The sequence below is a fragment of the Mauremys mutica genome, chromosome 2 (genome assembly GCF_020497125.1).
Source record: "Mauremys mutica isolate MM-2020 ecotype Southern chromosome 2, ASM2049712v1, whole genome shotgun sequence".
NCBI lineage: Eukaryota > Metazoa > Chordata > Testudines > Geoemydidae > Mauremys > Mauremys mutica.
Genome location: NC_059073.1, coordinates 195,384,902 through 195,402,675, shown reverse-complemented (window position 1 = coordinate 195,402,675; position 17,774 = coordinate 195,384,902). Strand labels below are relative to the sequence as shown.

At 43.6% G+C, this 17,774-nt stretch overlaps 1 protein-coding gene across 2 annotated transcripts in view; it reads left to right on the top strand.

Moving 5' to 3' along the window:
• CUL1 (cullin 1) overlaps window positions 1-17,774 on the top strand; it is a 123,829-nt gene that overhangs the window by 65,208 nt on the left and 40,847 nt on the right. For both annotated transcript variants that reach the window (XM_045006080.1, XM_045006081.1), the window contains exons 3-6: window positions 9,900-10,074; window positions 11,240-11,407; window positions 14,329-14,379; window positions 14,954-15,044. In XM_045006080.1, the coding sequence (XP_044862015.1) occupies window positions 9,900-10,074; window positions 11,240-11,407; window positions 14,329-14,379; window positions 14,954-15,044 (485 nt within the window). The remainder of the gene's footprint in view (window positions 1-9,899; window positions 10,075-11,239; window positions 11,408-14,328; window positions 14,380-14,953; window positions 15,045-17,774) is intronic.

Here is a 17,774-nt window from a genome sequence, read left to right as displayed (position 1 = left end):
CGTATGTGTACTGGATGCTGCTGACAGACGCGGTACTGCACTGCTACACAGCAGCATTCATTTGCCTTTGCAAGATAGCAGAGACAATTACCAGTCATATTGCACCGTCTGCCATTGTAAATTGGCAATGAGATGACGGTTCTGTACCGTCTGCTGCTATTATGGGTGCTCCTGGCTGGCCTCGCTGAGGTCGGCCAGGGGCGCATAGGCAAAAATGGAATGACTCCGCGGGTCATTCCCTTCCTATGTTTTGTCTAAAAATAGAGTCAATCCAGCCTAGAATATGGGGCAAGTGTACTAGAGAACCAGAGAGCACAGCCGCTCCGTGTCAGAGCCCCAGAGATCCCGCAGAAATGATGAGCTGCATGCCATTCTAGGGGGTGCCCCTGCAACAACCCCACCCATTGCTTCCCTCCTGTGCTACCGTGGCAGTGTCCCCCCCATTTGTGTGATGAAGTAATAAAGAATGCAGGAATAAGAAAGACCTTTTAGTGAGATAAAATGTGGGGGAGGAAGCCTCCAGCTGCTTTGATAATCCAGGCAGGACATTAAAGGGTGGGGGTGGGGGGAGAGGAGTCCAGCCCCCACTACTATGTTAGTCCAGGCAGTACAGAATCTTTTCTTTACACATGAAAGGGGGGGGGCTGATGGAGCTAAGCCCCCAGTTGCTATGATGAGGACGGTTACCAGCAGTTCTGTACCATCTGCTGGGAATGACCAGGAGTCATTCCTATTTTTACCCAGGCGCCCCAGGCCGACCTCACCGAGGCCAGCCAAGAGCACTCACAGGATGATGACGAGGACGGATACCAGTCCTTTTGCACTGTACCGTCTGCCTCTGGGGAGGGGAGGGGAGAGGATGCTGCGGTTTAGCGCTGCAGTACCTCATCTACCAGCAGCATGAAGTAGACATAGGGTGACATTGAAAAAAGGCGAGAAACGATTTTTTTCCCTTTTCTTTTTTTTGGGGGGGAAGTGTGTAAATTGACGACGTACACCCTGAAACACCCGGGAAAATGTTTTTGACCCTTCAGGCATTTGGAGCCCAGTCAAGAATGCAAATGCTTTCCGGGGACTGTGGGATAGCTGGAGTCCTCAGTACCCCTCCCTCCCCTCCATGAGCATCCATTTGATTCTTTGGCTTTCCTTTACGCTTCTCACGCAGCACTGTGCTGTGGCCTCTGTCTATCATAGCCTGGAGATTTTTTCAAATGCTTTGTCATTTCGTCTTCTGTAACGGAGCTCTGATAGAACAGATTTGTCTCCCTGTACAGCGATCAGATCCAGTATCTCCCATACAGTCCATGCTGGAGCTCTTTTTGGATTTGGGACTGCATCGCCACCTGTGCTGATCAGAGCTCCACGCTCGGCAAACAGGAAATGAAATTCAAAAGTTTGCGGGGCTTTTCCTGTCTACCCGGCCAGTGCATCCGAGTTCAGATTGCTTTCCAGAGCGGTCACAGTGGTGCACTGTGGGATACCGCCTGGAGGCCAATACCGTCGATTTGCGGCCACACTAACCCTAATCCGACATGGCAATACCGATTTCAGCGCTACTCCTCTCGTCGGGGAGGAGTACAGAAACCGGTTTAAAGAGCCCTTTATATCGATTATAAAGGGCCTCATTGTATGGACGGGTGCAGGGTTAAATCGGTTTAATGCTGCTAAATTCGGTTTAAACGCGTAGTATAGACCAGGCCTCAGTATCGCTTAATAGCAGGATCAGTTTAGAAATAACTTGCATTAGGTTCTAATTCTGCAAAGTGCTGTGTCTGTCTTGAAAGTAATAGAAATTGAGGGCAACTAGCACCTCTTAGCAGATACTCATCACATTATTGGATCAGGTCCTGATGTTTGCTAGCTGGACAATTAGCTTGGGAAAGAAGTAAGACTACACTCCTCTGCATATTGGGACAGAATACCCTCTGAGTAATTATTTGTCCCCTCAGCTTGATTTGTAAATGACTATACAAAATTGCAAAAACATTCCAGTGAGATCTTTTAATATTTCCTAATAGCCATTTGGATACACACATGACTTCTGAAGTATGCTGCTGTTATGAAACTAGGTTTTACTTTCTCCAAGGCAAGAATTCTTTTTATAGAACTCTCCTTGTGATTTTTGGACTGTGTGATGTACTTTGTTTCAGGATTACAGATTGATTACACATGCAGCATTTCAGATTTTGTTTTGAATACATCAGTCTTCCTGTCGGTGGCTGGCTATAGCATATTGGGGCACAGAGTGTAAACATCAACAGCATGAGAGCAGTATTATTTTTACATGTAGAACATACGGAAGGTCATTTTATGTACAGGAATACTTTCTGATGGACCACACAACAGGAGTAAAAGCTGTAATTTGTGGTTTGATTAATACAAAAGTCAAGCTGGAAGAATACCAAAATTTGACTATGTAGAAGACTTTGATTATGTGCATGCTTGAGATTTGTTCTATGAATGTCCGTCTTATTTTTTGCTAGAATGTCTTTGTCAATTGCACACTTTCATGCAAGTAAATAAATGATGCCAGTTGGTTTCTGTGTGAGAATTAAACCTTGCTTCCATTCTGTTTGCAGAAATAACTAAATTTAGGGATAATTTGCGAAGAACTCTCAGCAATGCTATAATAGTTCTTGAGGTCCTTTGAGGCCTCAAGAAAGGACTACAAATGCACCCCTACTTAGATGATTGGCTGGTGAGAGGCCATCAGCAGATTATGCTCCTTTTTGGAGAGCCGGGAGTTGGATCACTAGCAGAGAAAAGATCTTCTATGATATTCTATGATTCTTATCTCTCTCAACACTTGGTCCTCCTGGAAGCCTAGTTGGATAGTGAACACAGCAGAGTCAACACAGGGCAGGCTTACAGTGTTGGGATCAGTCCTTCTGTGACCTCAGCATCTGTATAGGATTGCTTATAGGTGTTTATCCATAGCAGTGAGCTTGGAGGTGGTCCTTGGGGCCTAGTTACCAATAAGAGCAGAAAAAATTGCTGTTTCAGTGTGGAATCCGTATCAAAGGACTGTATTGATGATTCTCCAGCTGCTGACCCTATGGTGAAGGCTGGATCACAGGAACCTGGCGGGGGCGACCTCCCAGTGGTCAGTTCTGAATACAAAAATTGAACCTATTGGGATGATCTAGAGTAAAGGGACCACAAAGAGGTAGTGGTTAATTGATCACCTCAAAATGAAGGCAAAACTCACTCGTCTCTCCATTGTACACAATCTTGTCATCAAGCCCTTCTGGGTGCAGTCGGACAATGCGACCAGAGTTTATAGGCAAGGAGTCACAGGAAGTAAACGGACAAACTCCCACATGCGGCTGTTCATCCTGGTTAGAACACCACTTGGTCCAGGGTCATGGGAACTCAACCACAAGATGTCTGCAGTACACTAGAGTTGGGGAATTGCAGATTATCATCAAGATCAATAGGAAGACAGAGGGTTATTTCAGCGCATTCAGGGATCCAGTCTTTGGGGGAAATAGATGCTCTGTTACTTGAGTGGAACTTTGAACTGCTATATGTGTTCTCATTCTGGCACATAGAGGGCAACAAGAGCATCATTTTTCACACAACTCAGTCAGCCTGTGGAACTCCTTCCCAAAGGATGTTGTGAAAGCCAAGACTATTAACAGGATTCAAAAAAGAACTAAGTTCATGGAGGATAGGTCCATCAATGGCTGGCATTGGCCACTGTCAGAAGACAGAATACTGGCTAGATGGGCCTTTGGTCTGACCCAGTATGGCTGTTCTTATCATTTGCTCTGGGGCAGGGAGGGCAGTTCCCCCCTTCCCCTGACTTTTCATAGGTCTGTATTCTCTATTGTGTCTTCCACTCTTTGCCACCTCCTACCTCCCACTTTTCAGGATATAAAATAATCACATATTATAATCTACTTGCTGGCACATCTTGCTGACAAACATGTACTACTCCATTCCAGCCACCCCCTCCCCATTTTTCTGAAAGAACACCCTTGGTGAGGAAGTTCTCCAAAAGAAAGCCATGCCCACAGGAAACTTCATTCTGAACTCACCAGACTTGCTGTGAGTACCCTGGCTTCCTGGACCTAGCGAAGCCTCAATTCCATCTCCTAGTGACAGAAGTACAGTCTGTTCACTTCAGGCTTACAGCGTGGCTGTTGATAGGGCAAGTTTAGTAGAGAGAGGCCTTTTTCGATAAGGTCCTTTCAACCTTGATTAATTCAAAGAAGTAATGTATTTGGATTTCGTATGCAAGAATTTGGAAGGTATTCATTATATAATGTGAAAATAGAGGTTTGATGCTATGCTGTATTACATTCTGAATATTGTGGAATTTTTGCTGAATGGTTGGGGCATAGAAATGAGTGCCAGTTCATTGAAAGTTAACTTTGCTGCAGTTGCAGCCTTTCAATACCTTGTAGACCAGCGGTCTCCAACCTTTTTCTCACAAGATCACTTTTTGAACTTAAGATCAACCCAGGATCTATCTTGCTCCTTCCCTGAGGCCCCACCCCGCTCACTCTACTCCCCACTCCCTCTGTCCCTTGTTCGCCCCCACCCTCACTCACTTTCACTGGGCTGGGGCACGGGCTTGGCTGGAGCAGGTTCGGAGGGGTGCAGGCTCTGGGCTGGGACCAAGGGGTTCAGAGTGTGGGAGGAGGCTACGGGCTGAGCCTGGGGCAGGGTGTTGGGGTGCAGGAGTGTGGGGTGCAAGCTCTGGGAGGGAGCTTGGGTGCAGGAGAGGGCCCCGGGCTGGTGCAGAGTGTTGGGATGCAAGAGAGGGTGAGGGATGTGGGCTCTGGGGGGGGAGTTTGAATGCAGGAGGGGGCTGGAGTTGGGATGTGGGAGGGGGTGCAGGGTCTGTGCAGGAGTGTGTGCGAAGTGCAGGCTCTGGCCGGGCGGCACTTACCATAGGCAGCTCCCAGTCAGCGTTGTAGAGGAGCTCAGGCAGGCTGCCTGCCTGCCATGACCTCACGCTGCTCCCGGAAGCGGCTGGCTGCTGGCACGTCTCTACGGCCCCTGGGGAGGAAAGAGGGTCACCAGGTCTCCGTGTACTACCTGCACCTGCCCCCACAGCTCCCATTGGCCGGTTGCCAGCCAATGGGAGCTGTGGAGATGGTGCTGGGTGCGGGGGCAGCGTGCGGAGGCACCTCATCCTCCACCTTCCCCCAGGGGCCACAGAGATGTGCCAGCAGCCAGCTGCTTCTGGGAGCGGTGTGGGGCCACGACAGGCAGGTATCCTGCCTGAGCCCCTGTGCTGCCAGACTTTTAGCGGCCCGGAGATCGTGATCAACTGGCCAAGGCTCCAAGATTGATGGGTTGGTGACCACTGATGTAGACCATACAACTTTTGGGAACATCTCCAGTCATATTGAGATGTTTGCTAAATTGGGCACAAAGGCCTGTACTCAAACCACCCATTTTTTCATTAAAGTAAATTTGGATCGGAATGCCCTTACCAAATCATTGCTCAAGCTATCAGGAGGGACATCACTATTACATTTATCCCTCAGAGTCTTGTTTTTGCTTGCCATAAGTTTGGCTGTGCTAATTGGAGAACATCATGCCCTACCTTGGAGTTGCCTCCGGGCAACGCTGTGGTCAAAACAGTGCCACGCTTCTTTACTAATGATTCCCTGCCCTTTCACGAGAATCAGAGCATAACCCTGTCTTTAAGTCCTAACCCAAGTACAAATAGTGAGGGAAGTTCAGCATCTTAGAAAAACATAATGTTTTTTTGGGGGAGAGGCCATAAGAAAGGGATAACAGCAGCCTAGTTAGCCTTGTCTAATCAAATAAAACAACTCCTTTGCCACTATGAAATAAGTCTGTCTAATGAAGTTCTAGGAAGCATTCAAGGTCTACTGAATGAGATAGCTGGCCTTTCTGAGGACAGAGGAAGCGGATGTATTTGCTGGTAATCTATGGCCTGGTCTACACTAAGAAGGGGGGTCGAACTAGGGTATGCAAATTCAGCTACGTGAATAGCGTAGCTGAATTCGAAGTACCCTAGTTCGAACTACTCACCCGTCCAGACGCCGCGGGATCGAAGTCCGCGGCTCCAAGGTCGACTCCGCCACTGGCGTTTGCAGTGGTGGAGTTCCGGAGTCGACCGGCGCGCGCGGGGAGTTCGAACTATGGCGTCTAGATTTGACGCGATAGTTCGAACTCCGAGAAGTCGAACTCTCCGCGTCGACCCGCGCGGTAAAGTGTAGACCTTCCCTATGAAGTTGCTACTTGCACATAACCTACACCTTTCCAAGCATCATGGGTTCAAGTGAATGCAGTGTTCAAAAGGAGCCTCTGCATGCTGTTGTGAGATGCTAATCCTATGGCAAATGGAATGCTGTTTTGCAAGGACCTAAGAATCTTGACTAGCATGTAGGAGGTTAAAAAAAAAAAGATGTTTTCCATACCTGATCCTTCTTTTTGCTTTCAGATTCTCTATGCCAATCCAGACTCCTTCCTATTCAAATTAGCATCACTTTTTATACATTTCAAATTAAAGAAATCTCTAGTTAATATCTTACCAAAGAACAACTTTTGATTAGTCAGCAGAACATATACTTCTATTTTTATATCCCCAGAAGTGGAAAAAGATGTATGTGCTCTCTCCGTTTGTTGACAAAAGAATCATAGCCAGATAGAGATTGGGATCTCTAAAAGAAAATTATGTAGGGAAATACTCCATTGATGATGCACACATTTTAAATGTTGTAGTACAGCACTTCTCCCAACTACATTGCATCTCTCCAACTCCAGCTCTGGGGACTGTATGCCTGTTGTTGCAGTTGCTGGAGGAAGTGCTAAATGGGCATGGTTCAACCAAAACAGGATGGCTAGTGTGAACACAATCTACCGTTAAAAGTTACAGTTCCATTGGACTACTGTAAATTGCAGTGATACCGTTCTCTATACAAAGCTGAAAAGGAAAAGCCAACTGTGAACTGGGTCTGTTCTCCTGAATGCCATAAACTAATAAAATACATTTTATTTGTGTCCCATGAACTCAAAGTACTTTATTATAGAAAATGAAAATTATTTACAGCTAATTGCAGCATAATAATGAGTGATGGGTAACATAGTAAATAATGAGAATTTAAGTAAAAATGTGATTGAAGGAAAGAGATTAACTGTACTAATCTGCATCAACTCTCTCAAATGATCATCTCTATAGAAGCCAAGTTTAAGCATATCATCTAAGTGGATTCTAGAGTTTAGCCCAGAAGGGATCACTAGATCATCCAGTCTGACCTCCTGTAAATCACAGGCCATTAAAGTTTACCCATTTATCCTTGTAATGAGCCCAATAACTTGTATGACTAAAGCATAAGTGGAAGAGGATTCTATACCAGGCTTACTTGGAAAGATGACTCTATAGCATTCAGCTGACAGTGTAGCGTTATATTGCAGATAGTACTATTAATCACATCTTACATAGAGATCCTTGAATTAAGGTACAGATCAGTAAGAGTAATGACAGATCCCAGAACTTTTGGATAAACTAGGTTGAAGGGCAGCTTAATCTTTTCTAGAAAAAGACAATAGTTCTGATCTTATACCTTCATGAACTGATAGTGTCCAGAAAATCAAAGACTGGTGCAGGGAATGAAGCTGCCATCACTTTCGCACTAATCCAATTTTTTATGTTGATTTTTTTTAGGATTTTTATAGGAAATCCTATTTGGCACTGAGGAAGGGGTAATGCATGGGAATAAACACGTGGCATACATTTCCAAAAAGGGTAAAATTTAAGTGAAGAGGATTGTATTCTTGGGGTATAAGTAGATGACTTTTTAAACATGCAAGTGGGGCTGCAGAAGAAAATGAGAAAATAAACTGGGGGGAAACAGGGTGATCATAACAACCTTGAGCCTTTGTGTTTGCTGAAGTGTCAAATACTTTCTTGATTAAGCTGAGAACTAGTTTTAAGAATCTGCGTGACTTAATATTAAGACAGCCATACATTTTAAAAAAAATGTGGATGGCGGTATTTGCTATCTTTCAGAGGTTCTGATCGTGATTAAAGTTTGATGTTACAAATCTGTCCATAGTGACTCTGGTGCACAATGTATGCTGGGTTATCTAATTCTATTGATATTTAATTTTGCTCACCGATTTCCTTTTATTGTGCTAGCCTTTCTAAAAGGAGGGTTAAAAATCAAAACACAAGCATACTCTCAGCAAAATAATTTTGAGGTGTGCTTGTTTTTTATCGAAGAATCCTGGCCTAGTGGTCAAAGCATAGACCTGGAGTGGTAGTCTTACAAATTAAAAATAAAGACTATTAGATCATCTAATACATTTCCCAGTCACAGGAAAGCAATTTTGTAAAGGACACTTCCTAGTTTTGTCTCCTCTAGTTTGATGTGTCCCGAGCAATGGGACTTCCACTGATTCCTTGGGAAGACTTAAAAATTAGATTTTCTCCTGGGAATGTGGCATTCAGAACTAAATGCAGTTTTCTATGTCTGGTCAAACTAAAGCTATAGTGGAATTATTACCACACTGCTCCATGACTTGATGACTGTTTGCAGCCAAAATTGCTTTGGCCTTTTATTTAATCACATCACATTGCAAACAAATATGTACTTTGCTGTCTTTTAGTGATACTGGGTCTCTTTCTGCATAACTGCTTCCCATATTTCTCCTTCCCCCTGTGTGTGCACATGCTCACTTGTTTGTTTTTCTCAGCTTGTATTAGCTTCAGGGCTGGCTCCAGGCACCAGCACAGCAAGCAGGTGCTAGGGGCGGCACGTCCGGCTCTTCGGCGGCAATTCGGCAGCGGGTCCCTCAGTCCCTCTCAGAGGGAAGGACTTGCCGCTGAATTGCTGCTGAAGAAACAAGCAGTGGCGGTAGAAGTGCCGATCGTGGCTTTTTTTTTTTGCGTTTTTTTCCCCACTGCTTGGGGCGGCAAAAACGCTGGAGGCGGCAGTGATTAGCTTGCATTCTTCAAAAATTAATCTAATTTTATTTTCAGCCCATGTTTCTGGTCCCTTTCTTTGTCTGTTCAGAGTAGTGCTTAAATTCCTTTCAGTTCAGGAACAAGTGAAATTCACATCTGTGCAGCAGGCCAGCACAATGCCTGTGCATCCATTTAAAGTTTAAATGGAGTTTAACTGGCGCAGAAGCCTTGTGCGTCATTTTCACCTTTATCAGCAAATTAGTGTGGTTTACTTCATCTTCCAGTTTATTAATACAGATGGTAACTAAGACTGGTCCTAACATCAGTCCCTGCAGTACTTTCCTAGATCCCTCTGTGCATTTAGGTAAATTTGATTATTACCTTTTGTTCAGTCTTTTAGACAGTTTTAATTCAATGTGACAATATTCCTATCAAACCAGTGTGAATTTTTCTGTGAAGACTTTGAGACTATTATAAATGCTTTACTAAAATAAACATATATCCACTGTGTTTCCGCCTTTATTCATTCATTTTGTAATTCTAGCAAAACGTGAAGGTTGTCAGATTAGACTTGAAAGATTTCTTTACGTAAGCTTGTGGTCTCTTTTCCTGCTATCACCCTCTAAATGTATTTCATGATGTTTCTTCTGTTAATATTGTTTTCTTTGATTATTTTGCTGGGAACAGAAACTAAATTAACAAGAAAACAATTGCCAGGATAACTTTTGACCTTTTGAGAATTGTTACTACATTAATTCAGTCAGAAATGTGGTGTTCTGTTTTCAGTTCCAGTACAGACTGAGATGCTTTGGACAAATAACTTAATCTCTTTCCTTCACTTTTCCCGTTTGCAACATGCGGATGCTACTTACTGACACCACAGGTAATCCTCGCAGGCAGGCTAAATCATTGTTTATAAACTCTTTGAGATGTTCAAATGGAACTCCTAGAATTTGCATAGAATATTTGTCATACACACATAGATATTCCTTAACTTTTCTATCAGTCATGTTTATAACTACTGTACTAGCGTACACCAGTCTAATCAAGCACGAGGAGCGGGAGTACCTCCTTCTAAATCTAAAAAAGGCCAGACACCTGGAGGAGCTCAGTTTGTTGGCTTAGAACTGTACAAACGACTTAAAGAATTTCTGAAGAACTACTTGACAAATCTCCTTAAGGTAAGGCGGCATCATGTCAACTCAATGAATAATTACATTAAACTCATGTGAATTGGAGTCAAAATAGTACAGTAAAACTAAAAATATCTAAAGCCATTGCAAGTAAAACTGTCGAGTGATCAAATTTTTGACATTTCACGACAAATCATGACATTTAATATCTTAATTGGTTCATTAACCTTTTGACTTTTTACCTTGTACACAAGTCAGTCACTGTGAAATAAACACACAACTTCTCACACTGTGTAACTTTTTAAATTGCTGTGCATGTAGCTGAATTTTGTTTAGCTAATAGCTAACCTCATTATTAACCCTACTGCAAAAAGAAAAAGGGCAGTTATTGGTCTAGCCGGGAAAGATATTTTAGCTTCTCCTGTATCCTGTAACATTTTTCTTACATCAGACTTCCATCCCAGACTTCAATGCTGCAGTAAGAGCCAGGTATGATGCCTTATCTCTGCCCAGGTAGCAACTTTAACTGCTGCTATGTGCAGGGGTGCCAAGGAGAGAGTGACAGTATTCACTCTTGACTCTTGGGCAGCAGCTATACTAAGGGCATGTCTTCACTACTGGCCAGATCGGCAGGCAGCGATCGGTCCAGCAGGGATCGATTTATCGCGTCTAGTCTAGATGCGATGAATCAATCCTCGAGTGCTCTCCCGTCTACTCCTGTACTCCACCTCGGTGAGAGTCACAGGCAGAGTCGACGGGGGAGTGGCAGCAGTCGACTCACCGTAGTGAAGACACCGCGGTAAGTAGATCTAAGTATGTCGACATAGGTGAAGTTGTGTAACTTGGATCGATTCTCCCCCAAGTGTAGACCAGGCCTTAGAAATTTAGCACGTGACCTTTACACTGTTGTAGGACCCCAGGTGGTAGTAATGGTGGAAGCTGTAGAGTAGATGGGGCTCAAGCATTTTTACTAGATATCTAACCCATAACTCTTAACATTTTGCCAGGCCACTATCAAGATAAGAATGGATTTAGTAATACTTTGTTTCCAATGTGCAGCCATACCTGTTGCTATAGTAGAGATCTTACTGGAAGCAGCAACCCGTCATGGATTTTGATTTACAGTAGATGATTACTTTTGTCTCTACATAGCATTATATTGTATATTAAAAAATAAGCAGTCTACAGTATTGGTGGATTTTCCCTGTTTCAGGATGGTGAAGACTTGATGGATGAGAGTGTGCTGAAATTTTACACTCAACAGTGGGAAGATTATAGGTTTTCAAGCAAAGTTCTGAATGGGATTTGTGCCTACCTCAATCGGCATTGGGTTCGTCGTGAGTGTGATGAAGGTCGTAAAGGAATATACGAAATCTACTCAGTAAGCATTTTAAACAGCATTCTCTTTAAGTATTTTATTGGTTTTAACTTTTAATTAAAACATTCTGATGGAAATATAAATATATCCCTACTGTGTTCCTAGCCTACTGCACCAGGCATCTGCTTTCTCTTCACAGCAATCACTCTTTAAAACTGACTATTTGTATGAGGCTCACCAGTGTTTGGCAGATTTGCAAGCTTATATGATACCTTTTTTCCTTCTCCATGTCTAGACAAGCTAAATCATATTATTTTATATAACCTCCAAAATTCACTTCCTTACTCTTCCTGCCTCCAAAATGTTGTTCTGTGTTCTGGTGGGGACAGTCATCGGTATTGTTGGTATTTTTTTTTTCTGGACATACCTCTTTCATACAATTTTAATATGCTGCTGCAAAAATTATCATTTAATGCTATTTTAATCATATTTTCCTCTTCTCTCCTTTCACTCAATTTTCATCTTCCACAAAAATTGAAGTTTTTTTTCACTTTGAAAACTATTTGTGATAGCCTCTTGATCAGCTCTCCTTTTATTTCCCTGTCTAATGGGCTGTATTCCATCTAAACCTCTTTCCTGATTGTGTATTCTTCTAACTTCTGTCTATGCGTGTTCTGAGGAGCAATCCAGACAACTGAAGGGTGGTCACTTCCTGCTTTATAACCCTGAGTGCTTCAAAATGCTGTAGTGCTGTAGCTCTGTTGTCTGGATGCTTCCAGCCAACATATAAGTATGCACTGAGTGTCTCTGTGTTAAGCAGCTCTGATTCCAGCAGCCTTCTTGTTATACCACTGCCATGTTCTAGATCAGGGGTCCCCAACCCCCGGTCCGCGGCCCGGTACCGGTCCGCGGCCTCTTAGAAACCGGGCCGCGAACCGACCCAGTGCAGCTTCCGCAGGCATGCCTGCGGGAGGTCCAGCTGAGCCGCGGGACGAGCCCTCCCTCCGCAGTCGTGCCTGCGGGAGGTCCGCTGCTCCCGGGGCTCAGCTGGAGCTTCCGCAGGCATGCCTGCGGAAGCTCCACTGGAGCCGGTGGACCTCCCGCAGGCGTGCCTGCGGAAGCTCCAGCTGAGCCCCGGGAGCAGCGGACCTCCCGCAGGCACGACTGCGGAGGGAGCGCTCGTCCCGCGGCTCAGCTGGACCTCCCGCAGGCACGCCTGCGGAGGGTCCGGCAAACGAAACCGGTCCCTGGACCTAAAAAGGTTGGGGACCCCTGTTCTAGATGACCCTAAATCATGTGCGCTGTGATATCCAGCCCTCTCCTAGACCGTTCTTTTGTTCCTTTAAAGATACAATACCCAGCAGCTTGCCACATTAACTAGAGTTAATATTCACTTTAAATGAAACACAGCAGTGGGTTGACTTAGATTAAAAGTAAAACAAGCTTATTAACAAAAGGAGACAGGATTTTAAGTGAGTCAAGTAAAAAAGGATAGAGTTAGAAATGGTTACAAGAAAATAACAGTGAAAAACACTTTCTGAGGGCTAAGATTTAACAAAACCAAGCTACAGCCTTTGTTCATGGTAGTTTCCTTACCAATCTACCTTCCTGTAGGATGGCTGGCCATCCCCTGGGTCAGGATTTCCCCCGGAGTTCTTGGTTCTTTTGTTGTCTTAGGTGAAACATAACTTGGGGTTCTTTGGCCCTCTTTTTTTTATAGTCTAGTGCATCTTTGAATTGGATTCTTCTGAAGGCTTGCCCTCCCCTCCCCCCCAGTAAGTTAATTCAAGCTGTGAAGAAAGGGATGTGGAATCTTGTGATAAAGGAAGGTTTCATGCTCGTTTCTTCCCCCATTGGTGTTTGCTAAAATGCAAATTGATCTGTTCTGCAATTTTCTACCCCTGCTGTGATGCTGAGTGGATATATCCTCCCCTTGTTGGCTTGATGGTCCTGTTTACCTTCTGTGTAAATTGCATTCACATTTTCTCTTAATGTAGCTAATGTACCTTGGAAAACCTTCAAGGTGGCAGAACGGCATTCCTTTTTCTAGGTTGGGGTAACTGCAGCCCTACCTCACTATTTGATAACATAAGTTCCAGTATGTTTGTAATTTTGAATGTGTCCTCCGTACATATCACCATCTGATTAGCTTTCTATTGATATCTTATGTGACACCATCTAGATATACGTTATGTCATTAGTGAGTTGGGGTACAATAAACTGATCAGGCCAGCTGAAACTCATTACCAGATACTAATGAGCCCTATGCCTCTTTCATTGGGATGCTGTTAGGGTGCAGGCTACAAATCCTCTTCCATTTCACTCCTTGTATTTGAAACAACCTCTCAATAAATATGTTCTAGGCACCCTACCTTTCCTATGTATTACTTCTGAAAACCCAGTCTAAACTGTCAGATCTAACAGTGATGATATTCTTCCTCTCATTTGAACTCTGTGGTACTCATTTGTGAGTGTAGATTGTTATATTGTAAAGGAATCTTTTAATTTTAGTTTCTGCTTGGTATATATTTTATTGCACTATGAAAATAACTCTGCATTGGGCAGGACGATAAAAACAGTTTAGGAGGGTGTCTTTACTGAGTATTCATCTTCTAGCTGGTCCTTCTCTGACCATTCAAATTCAAAGTCCGCACATCAGCCTGTTACAGGAAAACCCATTTTTAAATTTTTTTATTAAGAGTGGAGTATTTGTCAAGGTAAGTACTGGACAATCCAATTCCTCTCTAGGGGATGAGGAAAACAGGAGTTCAAAAATATTATCTAATCCATTTAGAGTGTGGGGATAGTTATAAAACATGTAAGTTTTTCCTGAGATAGCTTAGCTGAGACTTGCCTGCCATAACCAAAAGCTTCTTAAAAATAAGTTATAACTGTTTAGCATAATACAATATTTCAGTTTTTCATAAAGGATTATCCTGTATATATAACCCCTTCCTCTCTTCTTCTCCCTTCCCTAATCTTAGCTTGCCTTGGTGACCTGGAGGGACTGTTTGTTCAGGCCGTTAAATAAGCAGGTACATATTTTATGAATACGGCATTATTTCGCAAGGTTGGTATTAAAATATCACAAGTAACTATTCCAAGGTGAACTGCAAAAGGGAAGAAAAAAGCCTTCTGCTTCTTCTTTAATGAATTTTTAGTAATATGGGACGTCAGCTGCATCATCTGTTACATATGAGGGATGGGGAGAGACTGTAAATTTTGTGTGCATGTTACAGGCATATGGTTTAGCAAAGCGTGGATTGGCAAGGTTCTACTGTATATTTCAAATGTAAACAAGCAGAATTTATTAAACCAAAGATTAGAGGTTGCTTATATATTATAGAGAAACAGTAAAGGCACAAACAGACGCTTTTATATTTCTTTGCAGTTCGTTAGCTAGAATATTGTAAGTTACTGATGTGTACAACTTTCAGTGATGTTTGTGGGAGTTTTTTTAGGTGTTAAGATTAGCGCATTGCCTTATTTCTTTTTCAGGAGTTTGGATTGTCTTGAGCGTGGAAGTGCATGCCTGATTTGTTACTGTACTTATTGACCAAGTAGTTGGTTTTAATGTATGTTGACTCATTTTTAATCCGTATTTCAAAGGTAACAAATGCTGTGTTGAAACTGATAGAAAAGGAAAGAAATGGTGAAACCATCAACACCAGGCTGATCAGTGGAGTCGTACAATCCTATGGTAAATGAATTTTCCTTAAGATTTACTTGTAGACACTTGGAAAATCTCCCACCAGAGCCCTGAAGCAACATTTTTACCATAACTGATTAAGAAAGATTTTTGCAGTAGAAGAAACTTTTAGTAGTGTAATTTGCCATGTAAAATTTTTAACTGTTATTCTGTCTGAGAATGGGGGGAAGTGACAGACAATATATGCCTCTAAAACAAAATAACGCAACCTTTTCTGTTTTGAGAGGCAAAAACTCATAGCTAGGAATAATCAGAACTCTAAGCTTGTAGTAGATGTTCTTCTTCAAGTGATGGTCCCTATGTATTCCACTCTTGGAATATGCATGCGAAACGTGTTTCAGTCTGGAATTTTTTGCAAGCAGTGTCCCTTGGCCTGCCCATGTGCTGTAGCTCTTGTTGTGGTCTGAACACCTCTCCAGTTCCTTCTTACCGCTGCATGGTCTGAGTCAGAATCTTCCTCATCCTCAGCTCCTTTTTTACTGTCATTACTGTAAGATATTGTATATACTTAGTTTGAGTAGTCTTCAAGGCATAGTCTACATAGCAGAGTTAGATAGTGGGTTCCCCCCCCCCATTTTCTTCCACACACAAGGATATTTTTCCTCCTGAGAAGTCTGGGATTATGCCCGGAGTTCAGAAATTGTGTTTCTTGCCCTTGCTCCTCTTCAGAGAAGTGATAATCAATGCTGCATGTATTGCGTGGGTGAGTCTCATGTTTCTGCCAAATGCAGCATCTGCTGCTCTTTTTGCCGCAGAACTTGTGAAGATTGGGAACTGAGACTCAGAAAACATCTCACGTAGAAGTCAGCGAAGCCCAAATCAGATTCAGACTAGGGACCATCCTCTGCTCCCATACCTCAGTCTCACCAGGTGGGCAGTGCTCTTCTGAGCATGAGTTTGGGAACGGAGGCTAAGACTGTTAAGCCTAGGCAGAAGGCTTCACATGAGAACCAAGGCCATTCTCACAGACTTAAGGACAAGCCATCTTTGTCTAAAACCACCCCATCAAAGATGGGAGAGCTAGTAGGCACAGGCACTCAGGCTTTAGTCCCAAATAAATCTTCTCTGCAGGAGAAGGCGGTACAGATCCAACGGGTTCTAACATTGGCTCTGATTGTGAAGGCTCAGGATAAACAGCTCCTGGTGATGCCATCCATTTCTAGAGCTGGTGCAGTATCGGTAGCAGCATGGCCCCAAAGGAGGCTGATCACCATGGTGAGGAAGGAGGCTCCAGTTCAGACAGCTCTGTCAATGGAGACTCCTTGTACCGAAGGGTTATTAGAGACTTGGGTCTCCCTGGAGGACTTGTTTGCTTTTTCCTATCTGCATTCACCCCTCCTATTGAGGACCATCTCTAATCCGGGACACCGTTACACCAGAGGAAGACATTATCCGAACAAGGCAAAGTTGTTCTTCCATCCCACCTGCCAGCCTTGGTGCATAACCATTGATAACATCAGTCCCGTTGGAGAGAAGGGATCCAGCTTTCCAAGCAAAGAGTTTCTCTTGATGGGGCTGTCAGGACCTGCGTCCCGTTATTGATGTCACTTCATTCCCCTCTACTGATATTTCAGAGGTTGCCTTACTCAATTTGCCAAAAAAATTGTAGTTATCCCCTAACTACAGACAAATGGTATTAGAGATTGTTTGTGGTTGCTATTTGATAGAGTTTCTGGTACCTCCAACCCACAAACCTCCTTCCTGATTCCTTTTCAAGGACCACTATCATGAGGAGATTGTGCATCAAGAGGTGAACTCCATTCTCTCCAGGGGAGCCATAGAAAGGGTTCCACCTCAACATCAAGGGAAGGGATTCTTTTCACCTTACTTGATTCCCAAGAAGAATGGGAGATGGAGGCCAATTCTCAGTATGACACAGCTGAACAGGTTCATTCAAAAACTAAAATTCCGTGTGATATCCTTGGCATCAATAATTCCCTTGTTAGAGGAAACATGGTTCACAGCTTTCAACATGCAAGATGCATATTTTCATATAATCCTCTACCCACCCCACAGTAGTTTCCACAGGTTCCTCTCTGATCACAATTCAGAGTCCTCCCACTTTGGTCTAGCTTCAGCACTCAGAGCTTCACAAAGGTTTTTTTCAGTAGTGGCAGCGTGGACGAGAAGAGAGGGATTTACAGTCTTCCCTTACCTCAACGATTGGCTTCTGATGGGCAGTTCCTACAAGGAAAGTCCGGCGGGCAACCATTGTTGTACTCGACCTTCTGACTTCTCTGGGTGTCTGCATCAATCACAAAAAAATTCACATTAACACCCCCGGGGTTCATAAATTTTATAGGCCAGATGTTGGACTCGACTACAGCAAAAATGAATCTACCTCTCAAGAGGTTTCAGGCCTTGAGTACTCTGATTCATCAGGTCACTGTCAGACCCAGAACATCAATCAAAACTTGCCTTTCCGTCCTCGGCCACATGGCCATATGCACATACTTGATGCCGTTCACCAGGCTTCATCTTTGCTGCCTACAAGCCTGGCTTCTCTCCATGTACTCACTAGAGAAGGGCAACGTAAATGGTAGATGATTGTTCTGCCCAAAATTTTAGACTGTCTAGTGGACAAAATCAGAGAAGGTTCAAGGGGGGAATCCCTGTCCTCACACCAGCTCCCAAGGAAACCATTGTTACCAATGCCTCCCTCTTGGGTTGCATTGCTCACATGAGTTACCATATGGAGCAAGTCATCTGGACCCTATGGGA